Raw genomic sequence first — 26,525 nt, forward strand, 5'->3', positions numbered from 1 at the left:
GCGAATACACAATACAAGTAATATATAAACAATAAGACGGGTGTAGCACTAACTGGAGGGTGCGGACAGCGCAGACGTGCACTGCGCACACAAAGACCCTAGCTGACGCTGACTGACGGTGTCAGACTACAGCACAATTCAGCGATTACACAATAGAAGTAATATATAAACAATAGGACGGGTGTAGCACTAACTGGAGGGTGCGGACAGCGCAGACGTGCACTGCGCACATAAAGACCCTAGCTGACGCTGACTGATGGTGTCAGACTACAGTACAATTCAGCGAATACACAATAGAAGTAATATATAAACAATAGGACGGGTGTAGCACTAACTGGAGGGTGCGGACAGCGCAGACGTGCACTGCGCACACAAAGACCCTAGCTGACGCTGACTGACGGTGTCCGACTACAGTACAATTCAGCGAATACACAATAGAAGTAATATATGAACAATAGGACGGGTGTAGCACTAACTGGAGGGTGCGGACAGCGCAGACGTGCACTGCGCACACAAAGACCCTAGCTGACGCTGACTGATGGTGTCAGACTACAGTACAATTCAGCGAATACACAATAGAAGTAATATATAAACAATAGGACGGGTGTAGCACTAACTGGAGGGTGCGGACAGCGCAGACGTGCACTGCGCACACAAAGACCCTAGCTGACGCTGACTGACGGTGTCAGACTACAGTACAATTCAGCGAATACACAATAGAAGTAATATATAAACAATAGGACGGGTGTAGCACTAACTGGAGGGTGCGGACAGTGCAGACGTGCACTGCGCACACAAAGACCCTAGCTGACGCTGACTGACGGTGTCAGACTACAGTACAATTCAGCGAATACACAATAGAAGTAATATATAAACAATAGGACGGGTGTAGCACTAACTGGAGGGTGCGGGCAGCGCAGACATGCACTGCGCACACAAAGACCCTAGCTGACGGCCTGACGCTGACTGACGGTGTCAGACTACAGTACAATTCAGCGAATACACAATAGAAGTAATATATAAACAATAGGACGGGTGTAGCACTAACTGGAGGGTGCGGACAGCGCAGACGTGCACTGCGCACACAAAGACCCTAGCTGACGCTGACTGATGGTGTCAGACTACAGTACAATTCAGCGAATACACAATAGAAGTAATATATAAACAATAGGACGGGTGTAGCACTAACTGGAGGGTGCGGACAGCGCAGACGTGCACTGCGCACACAAAGACCCTAGCTGACGCTGACTGACGGTGTCAGACTACAGTACAATTCAGCGAATACACAATAGAAGTAATATATAAACAATAGGACGGGTGTAGCACTAACTGGAGGGTGCGCATAGCGCAGACGTGCACTGCGCACACAAAGACCCTAGGTAACGCGGTGATGGACGGTCCCTATACACAGACTAGTGTACAGTAGTACACACAGTACTACTAACTAAACAATAGAAGAATCAAGCTAAATAATAGAACAGGTGTGACTAGATTACTGAGAGCAGATACAGCAGGACAGGTATAGCAGTAAAGCTGGGCCTTGCTAACTACAAAGTAGTACAATAATCTATCTAACACATAAGTAGTAGTACAGGAGTAGAGTAGGACAGGTGAGAGCACAGGTAAGGTAGAGACTAGAGCACAGAGCAGGGCAGGCTGCCTTGCCTAGGCACAGGGCCTAGCTGCTGGCTGCAGGCCTGCAGCAGCACCAAGGACAGTCTCCCTCCCTAGTCCCTACTAGTAATCACACAAACTAAACTGCCTAAAATACAATCTATCTACAATACAAAGCAATACAGGTGAGTGTAAAAACGCTTGGTTTAGAACAATAGAAATGCACTTGCTCACAGACAAAAAGCACTGGAGCAGTCTCTCAGTACTATCAGTCAGTAAGTCGCAAGCAGGACGAGTGAGGCAAGATGGCGTCCGCTATTTATAGAGGGGGGCTTGGCCAGGCTCCCCCTCTGTGATTGGCTGCAGTCAGAGGGCTGGGAGCCCTCTGATTCGCTTGTGAGGACTCGAGGTGACGTCTGTCGTGACGCTATCCGAGCTCGTGACGCTATCCGAGCTCGGATAGCTAGGATATCTCCGGATAGCTGCTTGCTTTCTGAGAGCGCTCGGATAGCACAGCCCGGATAGCTAATACTATTCGAGCTCGGTATTCGAGCTCGAATAGTGAAAAAAGAGCTAGGATATCCGAGCAGGGTCAGACTGGGACACTGGGGGCCCACCAAAGAAATTTCAACCTGGGGCCCACACATCCCATGATTGCGGTGAAAAAAGGTCGTGACCATGCACCGGAAGATGGGCGTGGTCATGATGTATTCTGGACAGGGCCAAATGTACATGATCTTAGCAGCATTGTAATTCAGAGACACTGCTGCCCAGCAAAACTTTGCATAGAGTCCCCTCCTTCAATATAAAGTAATGTCCTACTTTGCAGAGGTTGCGACCACACCGGGACCCATGGGCCAAAGGTGCCCCGAAGGGCCCTCCCTCAACTACAGTATTACCTCTCTATTGGTCCTTTGCTCATAATAATAACTTCTATAGATACTTTGAACAGTGGTAATCATTAACAAGCTATTTCCCATCCCCTTCTTGCACCTCTGACACTGTAGTTGCCATTGGCAGGTTTTGGTGCGCCGTATCAATTGTTATGTATAGAGTGCTTGGGGGGCCCCATTCTAAAATTTGCATCAAGGCCCACAGCTCCTTAGCTACACCACTGCTCTCAGCATGAGTGATTACAGCACTGATAAGAGAATTTTTGTGCTACAGGCAGCAATTGGAGCTCTGTCAGACAAGGAGGGGGGTCCCACCAGAGACCTGGAGGGGGGGCCCACCGAGGGAAAAAACTGTACTACTGTGGCCCAGTCCGACCCTGTATCCGAGTATCTCGGATATCCTAGCTCTGATGAGCACCACTGAGTGCAACTACTAAAGGCTGCAGTAAGACAGACCACATTAGAACAGGCATAGGAACTTATAGGATAGAAGAAATAAGGCTCAAAATTTTGTTACAGACTCTCTTTAAAGTGTACCAGAGACGAAAAAATAAAAAAGGTTTATACATACCTGGGGCTTCCTCCAGCCCCATGTGCAAGGATCGCTCCCATGCTGCCGTCCTCCGCTGCCCGCAGATCCGGTACCGGGTCCTGTAACTTCCTCCAGTGGCGACCAGTCTGAGCAAGAGGAAGTGTGCTCTCTATGTATCTCTAGATGTCACATCATGTTACCTCAGTGTACCTGAGGTGACATGTGACATGATGAGATAAATATGTCTATGTGCAGTGCCAAACATATTCATAACTAAGCTGTGTGTTTTTTTACTGTCTGAAAGAGTTAGGGTGCATACACACATCAGACCATAGTCTTTGGAAAATGAAAGATCACAGACCAATTTTACCCCCTTCCATGTAGTATGAGAGTCATACCTACACAGTCTATTCTATGGAGCTGAACTCCCCATCAGACAGAAATATTTGCAAGATGCTGCACACAAAGATGCTGTACAGACATAAAAGATCAGTATCTGCAAAAGATCTTCTCCTGCCAAAGATCCGTTCCTGCAAAATGCATTCATAGTCTATGATATCTGCAGATCATCATACACACCTTGTTTAACAGACATTCATCTGCAGATCAGATCCACCAGGATGGATTTTCAGATCTGCAGATGATTGTCTGATCTGCAGATGAATGTCTGTTAAACAAGGTGTGTATGAGATCTGCAAATATCATAGACTATGAATGCAATTTGCAGGAACGGATCTTTGGCAGGAACAGATCTTTTGCAGATACTGATCTTTTGTGTCTGTACAGCATCTGTGTGTGCAGCATCTTGCAAAGATTTCTGTCTGATAGGGAGTTCAGCTCCATAGAATAGACTGTGTAGGTATGGCTCTCATACTACATGAAGGGTGGTAAGATTGGTCTGTGATCTTTCATTTTCCAAAGACTATGGTCTGATGTGTGTATGCACCTTTAATCTTCAGGCATGCAAGTGACAGCTTCTCTCTTGTTGGCCCCTGTCGGATTATAGCGTAGCCCTCACTAATAAGGAATTTCTGCCATAAAACAAGCAGCCGAAAACATGAAATAAAATCATGGGTTATCTAAAAAAAAAGTAATTTTTAGAAGTAGGAGGATAGATACAATTGTTCATCAGTTTATTTTCTCCTCTGGTTCACTTTAAGTGGCTCTGCTGCAATATTTTCAGGTGGCCTTTTGTCCCGTTATGTGTTATGTTTAATCCCTAAGTTATAAACAACATTCAACTGATATTTGAAGAACATTTTGATAAAAAAAGCAAGAGACAGCTATTTTATGTTATATGTATTGCTGTGAAGTGGTGTATGGTAACTTTGCATAATACTATGATTTGTATTATTAACATTTTGTGCGCTCACCAGGGCCGGTCTGAGGCAGAGGTAAGAGAGGCCCCAGCCTCAGGGCGCAGTGTAGGAGGGGCGCACATCTCACTCAGCTCTCATTTCCCTATTGTGCTAGAAGAAGAGAGAGATAAGAAAGGGGGATACATGGCAGTGACTGCAAGCCAGATAACTAGAGATGAAGGTGTTGGGAGTGGGGGGGATGGAGGGGCGCACTTTGGTGTATCAGCTAGAGGCATAACACCTTGGGCTCTCCTCTGGCGCTCCCCCTCCTGCATCTATCACTGGCAGCAGCGACGGCAGCAACACATACCTCCATCCACCGCGGAGATCTCCGATCTCTAAGTGCCTCATACTACTTTCTGTTTAAACAGGAAGTAGCGTCAGACACTTAGAGAGCGGAAACTCCTGAGAGGAGAGCCCGAGGTGAGGGGGGACTGTCCCCCCTCCCTGCAGATGTCCAATGCTCTCCCCTCATGCTGCGACCCCTCCTTCCCGCCAAAACGCCCCTGACCGGGTACCCGGGGGGGGGGGGGGGGGGAAGGAGGGGGCATCCAAATTCTTGCAGTTACGCCCCTAGTCTCAGCCATGAGTGCTGGACGACCTTGTCCCGCCTCTGGCATTCACACACTGTATCACGCCATCTAACACAGAACTTCTGTTTCTTTTCCCCTCATATTTAGTTCTCTTGCGGATCTTCGCCATGACAGCAGATCTGAAGCCGATCAGTGAGCCAGTAGCAGTACACATCCTGGTAAGTAGTGGTGCTCATAATGGGTCAATTCTGATTACGTGAAATTTTGCGTAGTTGAGATTACGTTACATACAGCATACTACACTAGTAAATCGTAGTTACACCTGAAATTACACAATTACGCATAATTTGCGTTCAGTGCATGAAAATATTTGCATCTATTTGCCAGTGTTCTGCACATGCGTGGCTTTTAGTTAAATATTGAATGCGAAAAATGCGTTTGTATATGTGAAAAAAATTGTGTTCACAGCCAATATACTGCACATGCTCAGCTATTATTTTATTTAATGCGAAAAATGCGTTCATATGCAAAACAAAATTCCTCAGCCAATATATTGCACACGCGCGGCTATTCATGAAATTTCCAATGCAAAAAATGAGTTTGTATGCGGAAAAAAATTTGCGTTCAGCCAGTATGCTGCACATGCGCAGCTATTTAAATATTCAGTGCGAAAAATCAGTTTGTATGCATAAAAATGTTTGTGAACGAAATTAAATTACACTATTATACTGTACGTAATTACGGTTCGGTTAGTGATTTACATTTACATGTGAAATTTTTTATGCGCAATCCACAAATTTTGCATTTCAATTACGGTGCGCAATTGCGAATTACGATGCGTAACTACACATAGGTGTAATTTCTGCCCACTAGTACTGGTAAGACCATTGTTTTGTTTTTTCTCTTTCAGGGCACGTTTCCACTTGAACGGAAACCGTTGCGAATCCGCAGAGTTTCCCCACAGGCGAATAGTGCGGGGAAACTCTGCCATAGGGTGCAATGGTAACGCCAGCCAAATCGCTACCGCTAGCGATTCGGCCGGCTTTTCCATCCGAATTGGCGCGGGAGGCTTTCCCCGCAGACCTGGAAGAGCCGGCGCGCATCTCGCAGCCGCGCGCTGCTCAAGTGGAATCGCGCCCTCACAGGTCTCTGCTTCACAACCATCTCAGATACACCCCTCACAAATGCACCTAGTTGAGCTAATTGGTGTTTAGCCGGGCCTGAGAAATGTTTGACATACACTTTCTACAGGTTACAGCAAAAATATATTTTCTGTACCCAAACGGCCATTACAATAATGTGCAATCTAGGGATGCTCATTCGGATTTCGCGGAAATGCAATTTCCATCGGAATGCGGAAATCGGTAATGCAAGTGCGATAGGCGGATTTCCGCCGGAAATCGTGGAAATTTCAGCCGGAAATCACAGAAATTCCACCCGACTTTAACATTGATTTTCTCAAAAACTCTAAGGTATTTTTGAAAACTTTTTTTTGCATCTTGTTCAGAAGATTCTGTTTAACCTCTTGAAGACTGCAGTCAGGGCCGGCCCGCTCATGAGGCGGGGTGAAACATTTGCCTCAGGCGGCACATCTGGGGGGGCGGCACCCGCCTTTCCATGGGTGGGGGGCCGCCCGCCGAGCTGGAGGAGTAGCGGGCAGAAAGGGGATATTGGGCCTAGCGGTGGGGAGGGGGGTCGGACCCCCCTCCCTCGCCTGGGTCCCCCGATCTGCGCTCCCCTCCAGCTGTAAATAGTTAAGTACCAGCGGCAGCGTATAGATTAAGAGGCAACGGGCGGGGATCACTCACCTTCTCCGCGTTCCAGCGAGCGCTCCACTGATGTCACTTCCTGCAACACCGCCCACTTACTGGGCGGCGTTGCAGGAAGTGACGTCAGTGGAGCGCTCGCTGGAACGCGGAAAAGGTGAGTTTGTTTAAATAAGTTTCCTCCCTCCCCGCAGCCAGCCAATTACGGCGATCGGCTGTCATAGGCTTCTGCCTATGAGAGCCGATCTCTCTCTTGTCCCCCAGGGGGACAGCCGTGTGACGTGGCTGTCCCCAGTACAGCGTTGCAGCCGATCGCAGTGCTGTACACAGAAATACGGCGGCAATAGCCGCTCGGAGACTGAAGGCGGGGCGGAACTCTGCCCCCCAAGCAGGAGATGCGTGCGCAACCTGCGCGCGATCTCCTGCATTAGCTGGCCCCAGGACTTTATGCCAATTGGCGTTAGGGGGTCCTGGGGCTGCCGCCGCGGCCACGCCCATCGGCGTGACGCGGTCGGCAAAAGGTTAATAAACCCTGAAAATCTGGTGTTTCTAGGACTTAAGGGGGCTTTGCTATTAACCGCTAAAGTCGGCAGATTTTTACTGTAATGTAAAATGCAGAAAATCTGCATCTGCCGGTTTTCTGCATTATACATTACAGTAAAAATCCGCCGACTTTAGTGGTTAATAGCAAAGCCCCCTTAAGTCCTAGAAACACCAAATTTTCAGGGTTTATTAAACTGAATCTTGTGAACAAGATGCAAAACAAAGTTTTTAAAAAGACCTTATGGTTTTTGAGAAAATAATGTTAAATTCGGGCGGAATTTCCGCGATTTCTGGCGGAAATTCCACATTGGAATGCGGAAATTGTTAGCGGAAAGCGGAATCGGTAATTGGTACATGACGGAATGCGGATTTAACGCGGAATCGGAAATTGGCATTTTCGACCATCCCTAGTGCAATCTCCTCTGTAGGCCTTTGTACAGTATTCTTTTGAAAATGTATTCTGCAGCTTAACTGTGTGGCTTATCTTATTCAAGATAGTTGATCGATTTACATAGGTGCCCATCAGTGGTGTAACTACAGATCATGCCCCCCCCCCCCCAAAAAAAGAAAAAAAACTTTGATGGCCCCACTAATATCCACACTCATTTCCCTTGTCTACCCCTGGTGACCTCACAGCCTGGGGGCCCGGAACATAAAACAAGTGTGGCCGTCATATTCTTCATACTCATAACAAGCGTAGCCACACAAATAAACCGACCTGAAGGATGGCCCTTTTATTGGACGAAGGAAAGGTTAGTAGTTGGGGCCATCACAGCTTTGGGCATTTCAGGAGCAGAACCCCTGTAGTTACACCCCTGATGCCTATGGCAGCACCCAAACCTCCGTGGCTCTCCATGCACCCAAACTTCCTGCTTCCCTGGATGCAGGAAATGTGGGCGCATGAGGCAGGTGGACAAAAAGAGCGCCGCCATTGACTCCCATATTAACCTCTTGAGGACCATGGGCTTAAACCCCCCTAGTGACCAGGCTATTTAGATAAAAATTGATTGCGGCAGCTTTAAGGCCAAGCTGCAGGGCCGCACAAAAGAGCACACGAGTGATCCCCTCTCCTTTTGTCCCCACCAACAGAGCTCTCTGTTGGTGGGGTCTGATCGCCCCTGCAGTGTTTTTTTTTATATATAAATAGTTACTTTTTTTTAAAATTAAATGTATGTATTTTTTTATTTATTTTTTCACTCCGTCCCTCCCACTCCCCAGGCAGCCAATAACGGCGATCGGCTGTCATAGGCTTCAGCCTATGAGAGCCGATCGCTCTGTTGTCCTCCAGGCTGTCCCCAGTACAGCGCTGCTGCAGATCGCAGCGCTGTACAGTACAGTTAAGCGGCGGTTTCACCGTTACAGTCTCCCGAGCGGCGATCGCCACTCGGAGACTGAAGGCGGAGCTCAGCTCCGCCCACCAAGCAGAAGATGCACAAGCAGCCTGCGCGCGATCTCCTGCAAATGTAAGCCCCAGGACTTTACGCCAATCGGCATTAGGCGGTCCTGGGGCTGCTGCTGCGGCCACGCCCATTGGCGTGACGCGGTCAGCAAGTGGTTAAATATCGTTTAACAGCCGCCGAACAAGAAAAAAGGGCGCCCGTGATAATTTATGTTTTCAAACTGCATCCGTGATAATTAATGTTTCCCAACTTCGCCGGCGAACAGTAACGTTTACACATAAAATAATATTTACAGTTTTGAGTTAAATCGTAATGTAATATATTTAAATAATCACTTTACATAAATCATTATTTTCAACATATAAAGCCGTCAACAAATCGTAATATACTTTTTTTTTTCATTTTTTTTATGAACACTCTGTAATACATTATCCACCAAATTAACTGCGCAACAACAAAATCATAATATATCATTTTTCATACTTGAAGCTGTTTAAAACTCTGACAAAATATTCAACAAAAATGTGTTTTCCTACTTTTTATAACCCATACAATTATCATATTTGCTTTTGTGCACACGTATTATAATTCATTTAGAAATTATAAGTTCCCAAAGTTCAGTTTATTTACTTTGAAAGCTGCTGGTGCATTTTATTCATAACTGTTGTAATTCTAATGTAAATGCAGCAGAAGTGATTTCTGACCTGTGTTTCACTTCAGGACTGATTAGCATAAGTTTCTGCACAGCCAGAGAATGTTTACTTAACCTCTAGTCGACCGCCTAACGCCAATGGGCGTGGCTGCGGTGGCAGCCCCAGGACTGCCTAACGCCGATCGGCGTGTTGTAGGAGATCACGTGCAGGCTGCGCGCGCATCTCCTGCTTGGTGGGCAGAGCGGAGCTCCGCCTTCAGTCTACGAGCGGCAATCGACACTCGGGAGACTGTTAGACGGCGAAACCCCCATCTAATTAACATGTACAGCGCTGCGATCAGCAGCAGCGCTGTACAGGGGACAGCCGTGTGACACGGCTGTCCCCCTGGGGAATTCAGAAGCGATCCGCTGTGATAGGCTGAAGCCTATCACAGTCGATCGCTGTGATAGGCAGACGGGGGAGAGTAATTTGCATATTTAACCTGCTGGGCGGTCTGGACGAGCTCAGCTCGTCCAGTACCGCCGGAGCCTGCCGCTCAGGCCCTGCTGGGCCGATTTGGCTCAAATAAAAAGCAGCACACGCAGCCGGCACTTTGCCAGCTGCGTGTGCTGCCTGATCGCCGCCGCTCTGCGGCGATCCGCCGCGAGCAGCGGCGAAAGAGGGTCCCCCCAGCCGCCTGAGCCCAGCGTAGCCGGAACAAAAAGTTCCGGCCAGTGCTAAGGGCTGGATCGGAGGCGGCTGACGTCAGGACGTCGGCTGACGTCGATGACGTCACTCCGCTCGTCGCTATGGCGACGATGTAAGCAAAACAAGGAAGGCTGCTCATTGTGGCCTTCCTTGTTTATTCTGGGCGCCGGAGGCGATCGGAAGAACGCCTCCGGAGCGCCCTCTAGTGGGCTTTCATGCAGCCAACTTTCAGTTGGCTGCATGAAATAGTTTTTTTTTTTAATTAAAAAAAAACCCTCCCGCAGCCTCCCTGGCGATCTTAATAGAACGCCAGGCAGGTTAAAAAAAAAAATCATCAAAGAAGAGAGAGTAAATATTATTTTAAAAAAAGGTACTTATCCATTAGCCGGGCGCATAATTCCATTCATACTTCATGTAACAAAAGTGCTAATGTAAATGATGGTATTGTGTTTTAAGTGGCCATCTCGCTGCGGCCAAATGTATATTAAAATGTGAGTGAATTGAATTAAAAATAAGCCGGCGGCAATGTAACAGATGAAGGGCTTGATTCACAAAGTGGTGCTAACTGTTAGCACGCCTGTGAAAACCCCCTTAGCACGTCTAAACGAACTTTTCGCGTGTAAAACTGTATGCGCGCAAAACTTTACGCACGCACTGCACAGAGCGCAGGGCGCTCCGCACGAAGTTCCCATTAAAGCCTATGGGACTTAGCGAGCGCATAGGACTTTGTGCGCGCAAAACACTTTGCGCGCAGTACTTAGCGCGCGATCTGATTGAGAAAACCGGTGCTCACCTACTTAGCACCCTGGTTAGCGCGCCTAAAGACTTTAGACGTGCTAAGTAGGTTAGCACCGCATAGTGAATCAAGCCCGAAGTCTGTTAAACAAGGTGTGTATGAGGATCTGCAGATCTCATAGACTATGAATGCATTTTGCAGGAACGGATCTTTTGCAGGGACGGATCTTTTGCAGATACTGATCTTTTGAATGTGTACAGCATCTGTGTGTGCAGCATCTTGCAAAGATTTTTATCTGATGGGGAGTTCAGCTCCATAGAATAGACTGTGTAGGTATGGCTCTCATACTACATGGAAGGGGGTAAAATTGGTCTTTCATTTTCCATAGGTCTGATGTGTGTGCATGCACCCTCAGGCAACTGGTATTATTTTAAAAGGAAAAATCCATATCCTTCTCAGTTTAGGTTCCCTTTAATACTTATAAAACACTATTATCCATCTGATAAACCGAGCAATAGCTAAATCTGACGAATAGTGGTTACAAACATACTAAACATATCTATCATATTTAACTAAAACGTTATTTAAAATGTTATCACTTACTTTTTGTAAAACATTATTAGCGATATAATCAAGCGATCAGTAAGTACATTGTAATATATTTTTTACAGTCTCTAGTTGTAAAACATTATTATTCACACAATAAAGCGATCACTAAGGGGGGATTTAGGGTTAGGCACCACCAGGGAGGATTTAGGGTTAGGCACCACCAGGGGGGTCTTAGGGTTAGGCACAACCAGTGGTGGTCTTAGGGTTAGGCACCACCAGGGGGGTCTTAGGGTTAGGCATCACCAGGGGTTCTTAGGGTTAGGCACCACCAGGGGGTCCTAGGGTTAGGCACCACCAAGGGGGTCTTAGGGTTAGGCACCACCAGGGGGGTCTTAGGGTTAGGCACCACCAGGGGGGTCTTAGGGTTAGGCACCACCAGGGGACATTTAGGGTTAGGCACCACCAGGGGTTCTTAGGGTTAGGCGCCACCAGGGGGGGTCTTAGGGTTAGGCACCACCAGGGGGCCTTAGGGTTAGGCACCACCAGGGGTTCTTAGGGTTAGGCACCACCGGGGGTCTCAGGGTTAGGCACCACCGGGGGGTCTCAGGGTTAGGCACCACCGGGGGGGGGGGTCTTAGGGTTAGGCACCACCAGTGGGGGTCTTAGAGATAGGGACCACCAGGGGGGTCTTAGGGTTAGGCACCACCAGGGGGCCTTAGGGTTAGGCACCACCAGGGGTTCTTAGGGTTAGGCGCCATCAGGGGGTCTTAGGGTTAGGCACCACCAGGGGGCCTTAGGGTTAGGCACCACCAGGGATTCTTAGGGTTAGGCGCCACCAGGGGGGGTCTTAGGGTTAGGCACCACCGTGGGGGGTCTTAGGGTTAGGCACCACCAGTGGGGGTCTTAGAGTTAGGGACCACCAGGGGGGTCTTAGGGTTAGGCACCACCAGGTGAGATTTCTGGTTAGGCACCACCAGGGGAGATTTAGGGTTAGGCACCACCAGGGGGTCTTAGGGTTAGGCACCACCAGGGGATCTTAGGGTTAGGCACCATCAGTGGGGGGTCTTAGGGTTAGGCACCACCAGGGAGGTCTTAGGGTTAGGCACCACCAGGGGGATCTTAGGGTTAGGCACCACCAGGGGGTCTTAGGGTTAGGCACCACCAGGGGGATCTTAGGGTTAGGCACCACCAGGGCGGTCTTAGGGTTAGGCACTGGGGGGGTCTATGGGTTAGGGATAGGTAGAGGGAGGGTTCTGTGTGAGTGAGAATAGGGTTAGGTTTAGTTGTAGTAAAATGTTAGTAATATTTTCTACAGTTATTACGAACATACTTATATTTTTTTATGATTTGATTTTTTGAAATATGTGAATTAAGTTTTAATCTGTACTAAATGATTTTTTTTAAAGGTTTATCAATTTTATAATAAATTTTTTTACAAAATATCGTTTAGAAACTTTATAGTAGTATAAAATGTAAAGATATGTTTTTGGACCCTGATCTGGTTAAATCATAAAAAAAACAAACAGTACTTAAACATCGTTTATGTAAAATCCGTTTTAAATCATAATAATTATAATCAATAAAATAATTGTTTTATAAACAATATTTCAGATTAATGTTTACGCCTTTTTGCATGTACGCGCTTCCCTTAACCACTTCGGATGGGGGAAGCCTCCGGATCCTATCAAGGCTTCCCCCGTCCTCCTGTGTCCCACGTCGGTCTCGCTGTCAGGCAGGCTTCACATTTTTTAATATATCAATGACATTGCATAGTATTTGATGTTGTGTGAAATTGTGTTTGTGAATTTTCTGCGATTAAAATTTGGATGGCAAGTTTCCTTTTTTTTTTTTTTTTTTTGCTTCAGTAGAAACACAGGAATTTTGCATAGACATTTGCATTTTGCCCAAAAAATGTATGTGTGATTTAGTCAATCAGATAGCGTTTCATGTAAATTGACTTTATTGGTATTCACGGAAAAATCGCACATCATAATTGTGCAGTCGGAAAATCACATGCCTTTTACTGTGGACAGGTGAAGATTTATAGCTCTTAGGCTGGTTTCACAGTGGGACGTTACAGGCGCACGTTAGAGCAGCCTGTAACGCAGCCCACCGCACGGTAATGAAAAATCAATGGGGCTGTTCACAGTGCCCACGTTGCGTTACATTGTAACGCTGCGTCACAAGACAACGTACTGCATGCAGTACTTTAGACGCGGCTGAGCCGCGTTAGACTGCTTGCACATGCTCAGTAATGTTGGGGAGGAGCGGAGAGCGGCCAGGCACATGGCTAATTAATATGCACTGCACGTTGTGACGTGCAGTGTTTACTTGCTGGAGCGGCCGCTCTGTGCGGCGATTGGCCGGCGGGACCACGTGATGCCGCATGCGCACAAGAGTGCGCATCACGGCATCACTGACGCCAGAGTGAGCTGCACAACGCGGCTCACTCTGACGTCCAGATCCAGCACCCCCAGGCGTTGCGTTAGGGGGACGTTATGCGACCTTAACGCCCCCTCTAACGCAACGTCCTGGTGTGAAATTAGCCTAAATGCAGTGCAAAGTTAAAAGAATCTTAATCCCTGACACTGACTCCTGCTCCCCCCCCCCCCATTCAATCCCCCACACTATCAAAAATCCTATGTAATAAAACCCCTGTGTCGCTGCGTCCAGCTGTCCCTGGGTCCGTATTTTTGCTACTATTTTTGCTACTGGGAGCACGGTGGCGTAGTGGTTAGCGCTCTCGCCTTGCAGCGCTGCGTCCCTGGTTTGAATCCCAGCCAGGTCAACATCGGCAAGGAGTTTGTATGTTCTCCCCGTGTCTGCGTGGGTTTCCTCCGGGCACTCCGATTTCCTCCCACATCCCAAAAATATACAGATAAGTTAATTGGCTTTCCCCTAAATTGGCCCTAGACTACAATAAATACACTACACAATACATACGACTATGGTAGGGATTAGATTGTGAGCTCCTCTGAGGGACAGCTAGTGACAAGTCTATATTCTCTGTACAGCGCTGCGTAAGATGTCAGCGCTATATAAATACTAAATAATAATAATAATAATACTTCACATGTGCACAATACGGACAGCCATTGGGACAGGAGGACGGGACCAGGGAGCCAGGCGCGCGCATGGCGGACGGGTGCATGCGCACTGACTGGCAGCAGGGGTAAGAGAAAGACCTAGAGCCCATTTTTAAATGGGCTAAGGTCTACTAGTATATATATAAAAAGGTTAGGTCTTTCTATTTGTATCTATTTACTGTGAGATATTATTGAAATCTTCAAAAGAAAAATAGAGCAGCTTTAGCTGGACACGGTTTCTTATTAGGTGTACTAGGCCTGAACTCATCACCCAAGGGCATTCAAGTCTATGGAAATTACAAAAAAATGTGCAAATGTTTTACCTAACTTAAAACCAATGGGTACTAGTTTAAAAATAAAAAAGTCGGATACTCACCTAAGGAGAGGGAAGGCTCGGTCCTAATGAGCCTTCCCTCTCCTCTCCCGGTGCCCTCGGTGCTGCGCTGGCTCCTTCGTTCGCGTCAGCCACCGCAGGGACTTCGGAAGGCTTTGGGAGCACTCGGGCTTCCGAAGACGGGCCGCTCCATACTACGTACGCGCGAGTGCGTCATATAGGGCGCTCGCGCATGCGTAGTATGGAGCGGCCCGTCTTCGGGAGCCCGAGTGCTCCTGAAGGCTTCCGAAAGCTCCCTTCGGCATGCGGAAGTGGCAGTATTTGACCGAACTGGTCGAATACTGCCACGGGGGATCCTGCGCGGGACCGGGCACCGGGAGAGGAGAGGGAAGGCTCATTAGGACCGAGCCTTCTCTCTCCTTAGGTGAGTATCTGACTTTTTTATTTTTAAATTGGTAAACACTCACTTTAAGGGAAGGCTCTGGGTGCTATAGAGCCTTCCCTCTCCTTCCCTGGTCCCTTAGTGTAAACGGCGGTTGCCCCATTTGAATCCCCTGCCGCTCCCGAAGACAGGCATCTCTGTACTGCGCCTGCATGAGCGTGCAAGAGAGCATGCTCGCGCAGTGTGGAGCCCCCGTTTTTGTGAGCATTCGGGCTCCCGAAGCCTCCTTCGGTGACACATAGAGTAGTATTTGGCCAAATTGGACAAATACTGCTACTGGGGGTGATGTTGATGGAACCCGGGGACCGTAAGAGGGACCCAAAGCCTTCCCTCTCCATAGGTAAATATCTGGCTCATTTTTTTTTTCAGTGGACCTAAACTCTTGCACAGGACAGAAGGAAAACATAGATAAATGCACCCTGTATGTACTTAGAGAGTTTTAGCTTGTTTAATTCCCCCTCATTTGTGTCTAATCATTAGTTGTAATTTGACCTCTCCCTTGTGTCACCTGACTGCCATGGCAGAGATGACAGATAAGCTCATTTGAAGGCACAAAACACGATAGAGAGGCGCCCAAGAGTATAAAAAAGTTAAAATAACTTGAGGTAGCATACCTCGAACAAGAATTCATTTAAAGGGAAGATCCGTGCAGACTATAAAAAACTGCACTTACATGGGGCTTCTTCCAGCTCCTGGCAGTCGATCGGTGCCCTCGCCGCAGCTCCTCTCCCTCCCGGCGTCCAGCGGTGAAGAAGCCGAGCTCACCAAGTCGGCTTCCGGGTCGGCTTCTGTGCGCTCCTCGGCGGGGGGGTCACGTGGTGTAAGTGACGTCATCTTGTCTCTACTGCGCAGAGACCCGATGACGCCCCTACACCACGTGACCCCGCCATGTAGCGCACAGAAGCCGACCCGGAAGGTCGGCTTCTTCACCGCTGGACGCCGGAAGGGAGAGGAGCTGCAGCGAGGGCACCGATTGACTGCCAGGAGCTGGAAGAAGCCCCAGGTAAGTGCAGTTTGTTTTTATAGTCTGCGCGGATCTTCCCTTTAAGGTACAGTAAGAACAATAATAAATTGAGCACAAGGCAACGCATTTCGTGTGATCCAACTACCTTCATCAGGCCAATCACTGTGCCGGGTGAAGATAAACATCTAGCATTGGGTGCTGGGCGCCCGATGCATACTGCACCATCCGGGCTCTCGGTGCCTCTGTATTTTTTTCTAGGCTTTCCCGACCCACCATTACTAATCATTTGAAAGCACAGGCTGTTAACAATATGTCCACTTGCATGAATCGGGATGTAGACACACTGCAGATCTTTTTTTTAGGATTTGTGTCAGCTATAACAAATAATTGTTTTTTATTTCAGGTCTAATTCACAGTGGGACATTATGGTTGCACGTTATAAAGCCTTATAACGCATCTTACCGCACCTTATAACGCAGCTTACCGCACTGCAATGCTAATCCTATGGGCCGTTCACAGTGTAACGTTAAAAAATTGCGTTAAACAATGTTGCGTTGTGGTAACTCACTGCTTGCAGTGCGTTACCTCTTAATGCAGACCACTTTAACGTCGCATTGAAACGCAACGTCCCACTGTGAATACAGCCGAAAGGTTATTATGTTCTAGTGTATCTTTTAAAACAGAGAGGACATTCTGAGTTCAGGTCCACTTTAAATAGTTTGAAATTGCTAAATAAGTGTTTCCCAGTCAAACAGCACATTTGCTAACAAAAATAAAATAAAATAACAAAAAATTAAAGTTTTCTCATTTGCTATATATGCCACTAAAATCTTAAAGAGAATCTAAAGCGAGTCTAAATTCACGCATCCCCGCGGCAAAATGAGGGGTTTATACCCCCCAAATCCCCTCTGCTAAATACAGGGAGCGCTTCCTGCTTGAGGCAGAGCTTTGGGTTGTAGCTCTGCCTCTTGGCGCGTCAATCCCGGCTGATCGCCACCTCTCTCCTCCCCTCTCAGTCTTCCTTCACTAAGAGGGGTGGGGAGAGGCGGAGATCCACGGTGGATTGACGCGCATGGAGGCAGAGCTACAGCTCAAAGCTCTGCCTCCATGGGCAGCAAAATCCACAACCAAGAAAGTTGTGGATTTTGCAGAGGGGATTTGGGGGGTATAACCCCCTCACATTGCAGCGGGATAGCGGCGGTTTAGCACTAGCTATAGTGCTTAACATGAATTTAGACTTGCTTCAGAGTCTCTTAGGCCTCTTGCACACTGCACGCGATTCAGATTCAGATTCCGCTTTTTAATCAGTTTTTACATCCGATTCAGATTTTGATTTGCAGTTTGCTCCCTGCACACTGCAAATCGGAATCTGAATCGGATGTAAAAACTGATTAAAAAGCGGAATCTGAATCTGAATCGCGTGCAGTGTGCAAGAGGCGCCTAAAGGGAACCTTTACCGTGGAGAAAAAAAACGTTTCACTTACCTGGGGCTTTCCCAAGCCTCCTGCAGCCGTCTTGTGCCCGCGCAGCTCCTCCAGTGTCCTCCGGTCCCCCGCCGCGGCTTAGTTTCCTTTTCGGCCTACTACCAGTCGTCCTCCTGCAACGCATCTTATTCTTCCGCATTCCCCGACATAAAGTACCATAAAGCGCGTCCATGGAACGAATGCCCCGCCGTAAAGCGCGTCCGAACGACGCGCTTTATGGCACTTTACGTCAGGGAATGCGGAAGAATAGGACGCGTTACAGGAGGACGACTGGCAGTCGGCCAAAAACGAAACTAAGCCGCGGCGGGGGACCGGAGGCCACTGGAGGAGCAGCGAGGGCACAGGACGGCTGCAGGAGGCTTGGGAAAGCCCCAGGTAAGTGAAACTTTTTTTTCTCCATGGTTAAGGTTCCCTTTAAGGGCTGGTTCAGACGGACGTTTGCAGAGCGTTTACAGCCAGCGTTCAGGGCTTGGTGTTAAACGCTCCCATTCAAGTGAATGGGAGCGTTTGTACCAAGCTTTCAAGCGCGTTTACACAAACGCGGCGTTTGGGTCCCGATTTTCCCTGGCGTTCAAGGAGCCCCTGGAAGCTACATGTAGCTTTCAGGGGAGGTTAACCGCGACGGCTAATGTCCCTCTAGGGGAAGAAAAAACGCGACTGCATCCAAACGCACACGAACGCTGCTAAACGCCTCCAAACGTCCATCTGAACCAGCCCTAACTGAGACTCGGCATTTTTTTAGCATACGTTTAACACCCATAAAAAAATGAGTTTTAGCTTGGGATGTGAATCCTAACTTTATTTCCATTTATGATTTACTTGAACATTTTGAATATGTAGCTGTTGAGGTTTGTGTGTATCAATATGTATTTATATAGTGAGATTTTTCCTTCCTTCTCAGAATCCGGGAAACGTTAGCATGATGAAGCATCTTCCAGTTACTGCCAAGGGGATCGCCTCCTTGTCTTACAGACTGACTGATCTGGCAAGGTAAAGAACACACCTCATTAAATTAATAGACAATGGTAACCTTACTGGAGGAGATTAAGGGCTGGTTCAGACGGGCGTTTTTGTGGCGTTTAACGCAGCGTTTCAGACGCAGCGTTTTTTGGGATCTACTGCCATCCCATGCAAGTGAATGGGAACGTTTAGAGCTGGCTTTTGCAGGCTTTCATGAAAGCCTGGCAGTAGATCCCAGCGTTGCGTCTAGTCTCAAAAGCAACATGCTGCTTTCAGAGGCAGTTAAACGCGAGGAAACAATAGCAGAGACCAGAACTGCTAGCCTTGAACGCTTTTCAAAAGCTTTCAAAAGCTAGCTTTTAAACGCTGGCGTTTGAACGCAATGCCAAGCAAAAGCTCAGCAGACGCCCGTGTGAACCAGCCCTAAGGCTGGTTTCACAGTGGGACGTTAAAGTCCCACGTTACAGCAGCCAGTAACGCAGCCTAACTCACAGCACTGTAAAATCAATGTGCTGTTCACAGTGCACACGTTACGTTACATAGTAACGCAGCACGTTTAAAAATAAATGCTGCATGCTGTACTTTATACTGGGCTAAGCCGCGTTAGACTGCTTGCACATGCTCAGTAATGTTGGAGGAGGTCTCCCCTCCTCCTCCGCAGCCAGCCACATGGCTAATTAATATTCACTGCACTGTGGTGACTGGTGGTGGGACTGTAGTGTTGTCCGATCATGAACAATCGTTTATTTGATCCGGATCTTTTTTGTGAGTCGAATCATCCGGATCATCACAATAAAAGATTCGGTTCATAGTGGATGTCTGTCTGGAAGAAACAGGAACATACAGAATGTACAGTGCAGGGAAAGTCCTGTCCTGCTAATCATTTCACCCAGTCTGCTTCCCTAGTAAAATGATTCAAATGATTCGGTTCAAAGATCCGGATCGTTTCAATGATCCGATTCAAATGATCCGAATCCTTAAAAAGATCCGGACTTCCTATCACTAACCTGGAGCGGCTGCTTTGAGAGCTGCATAACGCGGCTCAATCTGACGTCCAACTTTAACACCACCATGCGTTGCGTTAGGGGCACGTTATGCGACCATAACGTCCCCTAAAACGCAGCGTCTTGGTGGGAAAGTAGCCTTAATGTTAAAGTATAGGAAAGTGGAAAACCGCTCTGAAAATCGATAGATCAGAGCGGTTTTCCAGGCGTTTTTATTACAGAAGCCGTTCATTAACAGCTTTACTGTAACAATATATGAAATCTGCTATACAAAAACGCTCCAAAAAACTCTAGGGATGTTTAAAAACCCTCTCTAAACATGCCTAGAATCGCTCTGAAATCTGTTTCAAAAACCTCTAGCGTTAGCAGATCTGCTAGAGGTTTTTGGTGTGCACTAGGCCCTTTTGTGACCAAAATTGCTACATATGTTAAGAATACTGGGTACAAGTCAAAAAATAATTTTTCAAAAAGACATTGTAGCTTTGGAGAAAATCGATTTTAAAAATGCAAAAAAAAAATATTTAAATGCACAAAAATGACGACAGTTGAAAAAACAATTTTCTTTGCATTCTTTGCGATTTTTCTCAAAAACTACAAGGTCTTTTTGAAAAAAAATCTTTTTTTTTTTACTTACTCCCATTATTCTCCTTAAAGGGAATGTCCAAGCAAAATAAAAAAATGAGTTTCACTTACCTGGGGCTTCTACCAGCCCCATGCAGCCATCCTGTGCCCTCGTAGTCACTCACTGCTGCTCCAGTCCCCCGCTGGCAGCTTGCCGACCTCAGAGGTCGGCGGGACGCATTGCGTACATTTTTACGCATTCCCGCTAGTGCAGGAACATTAACACATACATTTTTACGCATTACTGGTTCAATGCGTAAATTTTTACACATTGAACCAGTAATGCGTAAAAATGTATGTGTTTATGTTCCTGCACTAGCAGGAATGCGTAAAAATGTACGCAATGCGTCCCGCCGACCTCTGAGGTCAGAAAGCTGCCAGCGGGGGACTGGAGCAGCAGTGAGTGACTACGAGGGCACAGGATGGCTGCATGGGGCTGGTAGAAGCCCCAGGTAAGTGAAACTCATTTTTTTATTTTGCTTGAACCTTCCCTTTAACAATTTTGGTAGCAATAGCATGTATCCCCATTGCTATTAACCGTTAAATCAGCAAAAAATTCAATAGCGTATAGGCTATGGTCCGCAGCCAAAAGGTAATCTGGCAAGGTAACACCTATTTTTAATACCATAAAATTATACATGAGTAGAGAAGATGAAGTTGATAGTTTTCAACTATTTTGTTCGCTGCTGTACTGTATTACATAATGGTTTTAGATGGGAATGTTTACGTTTCTTCAAATCACTGAAAACCTGGTGACCTCCAGGTCATACTTTCACCACACCCCCTAGAAACACCTTTATCACTCCCACCATTAAAACTTTCATTACACCATTACCCTGCCTCTAGTTACACCATTACCACACCCCCTAGTTACAACTCCACCACACCCACTAGTTACACCTGCACCACACCCACAAGTCATACAGTTATCATCACCCACCAGTCACACCTTCATTGCACCTTCACCACACACTTCAGCCTGTGAGTGAGTATTGGGTGTGTCCATTGCCTGATTGTTACAGATGTGTGCAGTCAGTTGCACATGCAGGAAGAGGAGAATTGCTGTGGAATTTACTCAGGAGTTTATATTTTACATATAGTACTAAAAAAATACTACTAAAAATTAACTACAGTACATCTGTTTTCAACAGAAATTGTACATGACAAAAAAAAATTGAAATACCGCCCCAAATCCCTCCCAATCAGGTCCACTGTCATTGGTTGTCAAAATGTATGCTACAAAGGGCACCAACAGATACAATAACAGTTTATAGATGGGGCACAGTGGATCCATTCAAAATGTTCATTAGCTCTATTCCATAATGTAAAGTGCACATCCACATGAATAAAAAGTTCATTCATTTGTAGCTTCACAACTTCACCACATAAATAAAAAGTTCATTTATTTATAGCTTCACAACTTCTACATGACGATATCCTCCACCATTAGCACCGTTTTGTGAATAGACTCACCAGATATCTCTGACTAGAGATGAGCGTAATGACTTAATTACGATTTCGTGAAATTTCGCGTAATTACGATTATGGCCGTAAGTACATAATCGTAATGAAGGATTTCGCGAAATTCTGCGTAAGCGTAATTTTCGCATTACAGTGGGTATCGCGAAATTACGTTTGCCTTGCATGCAACCGTTTGTAAGCGTAGTTACATAATGTAATTTCGCGATAGTTCATATTACTGTAAGCGTTAATTTTCGCGTAGTTTTCGCGTTACGGAATGCTGAGTTGTTTTTCGAGACAAGTTGTACTGTCTACATGTGCTATTTCGCATATAAAATTCGCCATGTAGTGATATTTCGCATCAAAATTCGCCATGCAGATGATAACGCGAAAAATAAGCAAAATTTTGCGAAAATTAAGCGAACCCTTTGGCGAAAATTCGCGAGCAACCCTGCTAACAGGTAATTACGAAATTCACAAAATTACGAAGAAATGCAAAATTACGTTATGGTTTAACGCGAAATTACGTTATGAACGAAATGCGAATTTACGCGTTGAAAATTACGCTTACGGTATTTTCAATTACGATTTTAATGGCAATTACGCTACCATAATTTCGCATCGTAATTATAGTAACGCGAAATTTCTAAAATTTCGGCTCAACTCTATCTCTGACCACTGTTAGGGCTGGAACCCACAGGAGCGCTTTTGGCAGCGTTTTGGCAGCACTGCGATACGCTAGCAGTTTGCCAAAACGCTGGACTAATGTTAATGGATGGGGCAACTTCCACAGGAGCGTTTGCGTTTCTCAGAAACGCAAACGCAGGACCTGCAGCATTTTGGGAGCGTTAGCGCTTCAATGCAAAGTATTGAAACGCTAGCAGAAACGCTCAGCAAAACCTAAACTGAGCGGTTTTGCTAGCGTTTTGCGGTTCAGCACACTGTAACAAAATTAAAAATTATTCACAGGACCAATCAGGATAAAAACGCGAAACGCAAAACGCTACACAACCGCTGAGGAAAAAAATACAATGTTGCAAAACGCGACCGAAAACTCGCATGAATCAGCTTGCAAACCGCTCAGGCAAAACGCTAGCGGTTGCGTTTAGCGTTTGCGGTTTGCAGTGGGTTCCAGGCCTTAGACTGGTCAGATATGCACAATATCCAGGTAGCCTTGGAGCCTCAGGTTCCTGGTGCCTCTGCTGTTTTGAGTATCTTATGTCATGCAGATTTCAACACTCCTTATCTTGTTGTGAGGTTACCTAATGCTGGGCATACACGGATAGATTATGCGCCGGAATCGAGCCGCTCGATAGATTCTGGTGCATCCCCGCCTGTCCCCGCGGGCGCCCGGATCGATTCCCGCTCGTCCCCATGGGCGCTTCTTAACTGCAGCTCATTTTGTTCCATTGTCCACCCGCGGGGATCAAGCACGGAATCGATCCGGCGTGGTGATCGGGCTCGATTGATAAGAAGAAACTCACCGTGTATGCCCACCGTAGCTTGCCCCAGTATGCCCCCAGCGTAGGTAGCTTGCCCCAGTATGCCCCCAGCGTAGGTAGCTTGCCCCAATATGCCCCCAGCGTAGGTAGCTTGCCTCCAGCGTAGGTAGCTTGCCCCAGTATGCCCCCAGTGTAGGTAGCTTGCCCCCAGCGTAGGTAGCTTGCCCCAGTATGCCCCCAGTGTAGGTAGCTTGCCCCAGTATACCCCCAGTGTAGGTAGCTTGCCCCCAGCGTAGGTAGCTTGCCCCAGTATGCCCCCAGCGTAGGTAGCTTGCCCCAATATGCCCCCAGCGTAGGTAGCTTGCCTCCAGCGTAGGTAGCTTGCCCCAGTATGCCCCCAGTGTAGGTAGCTTGCCCCCAGCGTAGGTAGCTTGCCCCAGTATGCCCCCAGTGTAGGTAGCTTGCCCCAGTATACCCCCAGTGTAGGTAGCTTGCCCCCAGCGTAGGTAGCTTGCCCCAGTATGCCCCCAGCGTAGGTAGCTTGCCCCAGTATGCCCCCAGCGTAGGTAGCTTGCCCCAATATGCCCCAAGCGTAGGTAGCTTGCCCCCAGCGTAGGTAGCTTGCCCCAGTATGCCCCCAGTGTAGGTAGCTTGCCCCCAGCGTAGGTAGCTTGCCCCAGTATGCCCCCAGTGTAGGTAGCTTGCCCCAGTATACCCCCAGTGTAGGTAGCTTGCCCCCAGCGTAGGTAGCTTGCCCCAGTATGCCCCCAGCGTAGGTAGCTTGCCCCCAGCGTAGGTAGCTTGCCCCAGTATGCCCCCAGTGTAGGTAGCTTGCCCCAGTATGCCCCCAGTGTAGGTAGCTTGCCCCCAGCGTAGGTAGCTTGCCCCAGTATGCCCCCAGCGTAGGTAGCTTGCCCCAGTATGCCCCCAGTGTAGGTAGCTTGCCCCCAGCGTAGGTAGCTTGCCCCAGTATGCCCCCAGCGTAGGTAGCTTGCCCCCAGCGTAGGTAGCTTGCCCCAGTATGCCCCCAGTGTAGGTAGCTTGCCCCCAGTGTAGGTAGCTTGCCCCAGTATGCCCCCAGTGTAGGTAGCTTGCCCCCAGCGTAGGTAGCTTGCCCCAGTATGCACCCAGCGTAGGTAGCTTGCCCCCAGCGTAGGTAGCTTGCCTCATTGTAGCTAGTACAGTTTCCCCCAGTGTAGTAGCATGGTTGCCCCCAGTGTAGGTAGTATGCCCCCAGTGTAAGTAGTTTGCCCCAGTATGCCCCCAGTGTAGGTAGTTTGCCCCCAGCAGTGTAGGTAGCTTGCCCCCAGCGTAGGTAGCTTGCCCCAGTATGCCCCCAGCGAAGGTAGCTTGCCGCAGTATGCCCCCAGCGTAGGTAGCTTGCCCCAGTATGCCCCCAGCGTAGGTAGCTTGCCCCAGTATGCCCCCAGCGTAGGTAGCTTGCCCCAGTATGCCCCCAGCGTAGGTAGCTTGCCCCAGTATGACCCCAGCGTAGGTAGCTTGCCCCAGTATGCCCCCAGCGTAGGTAGCTTGCCCCAGTATGCCCCCAACGTAGGTAGCTTGCCCCCAGCGTAGGTAGCTTGCCCCAGTATGCCCCCAACGTAGGTAGCTTGCCCCCAGCATGCCCCCAGCGTAGGTAGCTTGCCCCCAGCGTAGGTAGCTTGCCCCAGTATGCCCCCAGCGTAGGTAGCTTGCCCCAGTATGCCCCCAGTGTAGGTAGCTTGCCCCCAGCGTAGGTAGCTTGCCCCAGTATGCCCCCAGCGAAGGTAGCTTGCCGCAGTATGCCCCCAGCGTAGGTAGCTTGCCCCAGTATGCCCCCAGCGTAGGTAGCTTGCCCCAGTATGCCCCCAGCGTAGGTAGCTTGCCCCAGTATGCCCCCAGCGTAGGTAGCTTGCCCCAGTATGCCCCCAGCGTAGGTAGCTTGCCCCAGTATGCCCCCAGCGTAGGTAGCTTGCCCCCAGGGTAGGTAGCTTGCCCCAGTATGCCCCCAGTGTAGGTAGCTTGCCCCAGTATGCCCCCAGTGTAGGTAGCTTGCCCCAGCGTAGGTAGCTTGCCCCAGTATGCCCCCAGCGTAGGTAGCTTGCCCCCAGCGTAGGTAGCTTGCCCCAGTATGCCCCCAGTGTAGGTAGCTTGCCCCAGTTTGCCCCCAGCGTAGGTAGCTTGCCCCAGTATGCCCCCAGCGTAGGTAGCTTGCCCCCAGCGTAGGTAGCTTGCCCCAGTATGCCCCCAGTGTAGGTAGCTTGCCCCCAGTGTAGGTAGCCTGCCCCCAGCGTAGGTAGCTTGCCCCAGTATGCCCCCAGCGTAGGTAGCTTGCCCCCAGCGTAGGTAGCTTGCCCCAGTATGCCCCCAGTGTAGGTAGCTTGCCCCCAGCGTAGGTAGCTTGCCCCAGTATGCCCCCAATGTAGGTAGCTTGCCCCCAGCGTAGGTAGCTTGCCCCAGTATGCCCCCAGCGTAGGTAGCTTGCCCCCAGCGTAGGTAGCTTGCCCCAGTATGCCCCCAGCATAGGTAGCTTGCCCCCAGCGTAGGTAGCTTGCCCCAGTATGCCCCCAGTGTAGGTAGTATGCCCCCAGCGTAGGTAGCTTGCCCCAGTATGCCCCCAGTGTAGGTAGCTTGCTCCCAGCGTAGGTAGCTTGCCCCAGTATGCCCCCAGTGTAGGTAGCTTGCCCCAGCATAGGTAGCTTGCCCCAGTATGCCCCCAGTGTAGGTAGCTTGCCCCAGTATGCCCCCAGTGTAGGTAGCTTGCCCCAGCGTAGGTAGCTTGCCCCAGTATGCCCCCAGTGTAGGTAGCTTGCCCCAGTATGCCCCCAGCGTAGGTAGCTTGCCCCAGCGTAGGTAGCTTGCCCCAGTATGCCCCCAGTGTAGGTAGCTTGCCCCAGTATGCCCCCAGCGTAGGTAGCTTGCCCCAGCGTAGGTAGCTTGCCCCAGTATGCCCCCCCCCCCTTTTATGTGGCAGAGACCGACTCACCTGACATCCAGCTCCAGCGCCGACGTCACTCTTCTCTCCCCGCCTCTGCTTCATCTGTAGTTAGAGCAGGCTACAAGAAAATGGCCGCCGTTTGTCTGCATTTGTGGACATCGGCGGCCATTTTCTTGTAGTCCTGCTCTAAATATAGACTGAGGACACCGGGAGACAGCGGGGCGGCGAGGGGTGGCAAGGGGCGACAGGGCACATGTGCCCTTGAGAGCACAGCGCCCTGAGCGACCGCACAGGTCGCTCATAGCAAAGGCCGGCCCTGGGGGCTTGCATTGGGTCTGCTGTAACTGTAACCGTTCTTATTCCAGCATACTGTGGACGTGGCCTTACTTTTATAGTGACTGTGATTTACTGTCCTGCTCATTTACCCTTTTTGATTTTCAGTATTGGAGAATGGACCATCGTAGCCATGTTTCAAGACAATCTGATTCATAATTATACTACACACTTTGAAGTGAAAGAATACGGTAAGGTGTTGTTGTGTGTCTA

General features: G+C 48.5%; 1 protein-coding gene across 1 annotated transcript in view; it reads left to right on the forward strand.

Moving 5' to 3' along the window:
• LOC137562606 (A.superbus venom factor 1-like) overlaps positions 1–26,525 on the forward strand; it is a 335,432-nt gene that overhangs the window by 44,965 nt on the left and 263,942 nt on the right. The window contains exons 4-6 of the mRNA XM_068274110.1: positions 5,078–5,148; positions 18,476–18,564; positions 26,421–26,503. Coding sequence (XP_068130211.1) covers positions 5,078–5,148; positions 18,476–18,564; positions 26,421–26,503 — 243 coding nt within the window. The remainder of the gene's footprint in view (positions 1–5,077; positions 5,149–18,475; positions 18,565–26,420; positions 26,504–26,525) is intronic.

This window comes from Hyperolius riggenbachi, chromosome 3 (genome assembly GCF_040937935.1).
Source record: "Hyperolius riggenbachi isolate aHypRig1 chromosome 3, aHypRig1.pri, whole genome shotgun sequence".
In the NCBI taxonomy this organism is placed as follows: domain Eukaryota; kingdom Metazoa; phylum Chordata; class Amphibia; order Anura; family Hyperoliidae; genus Hyperolius; species Hyperolius riggenbachi.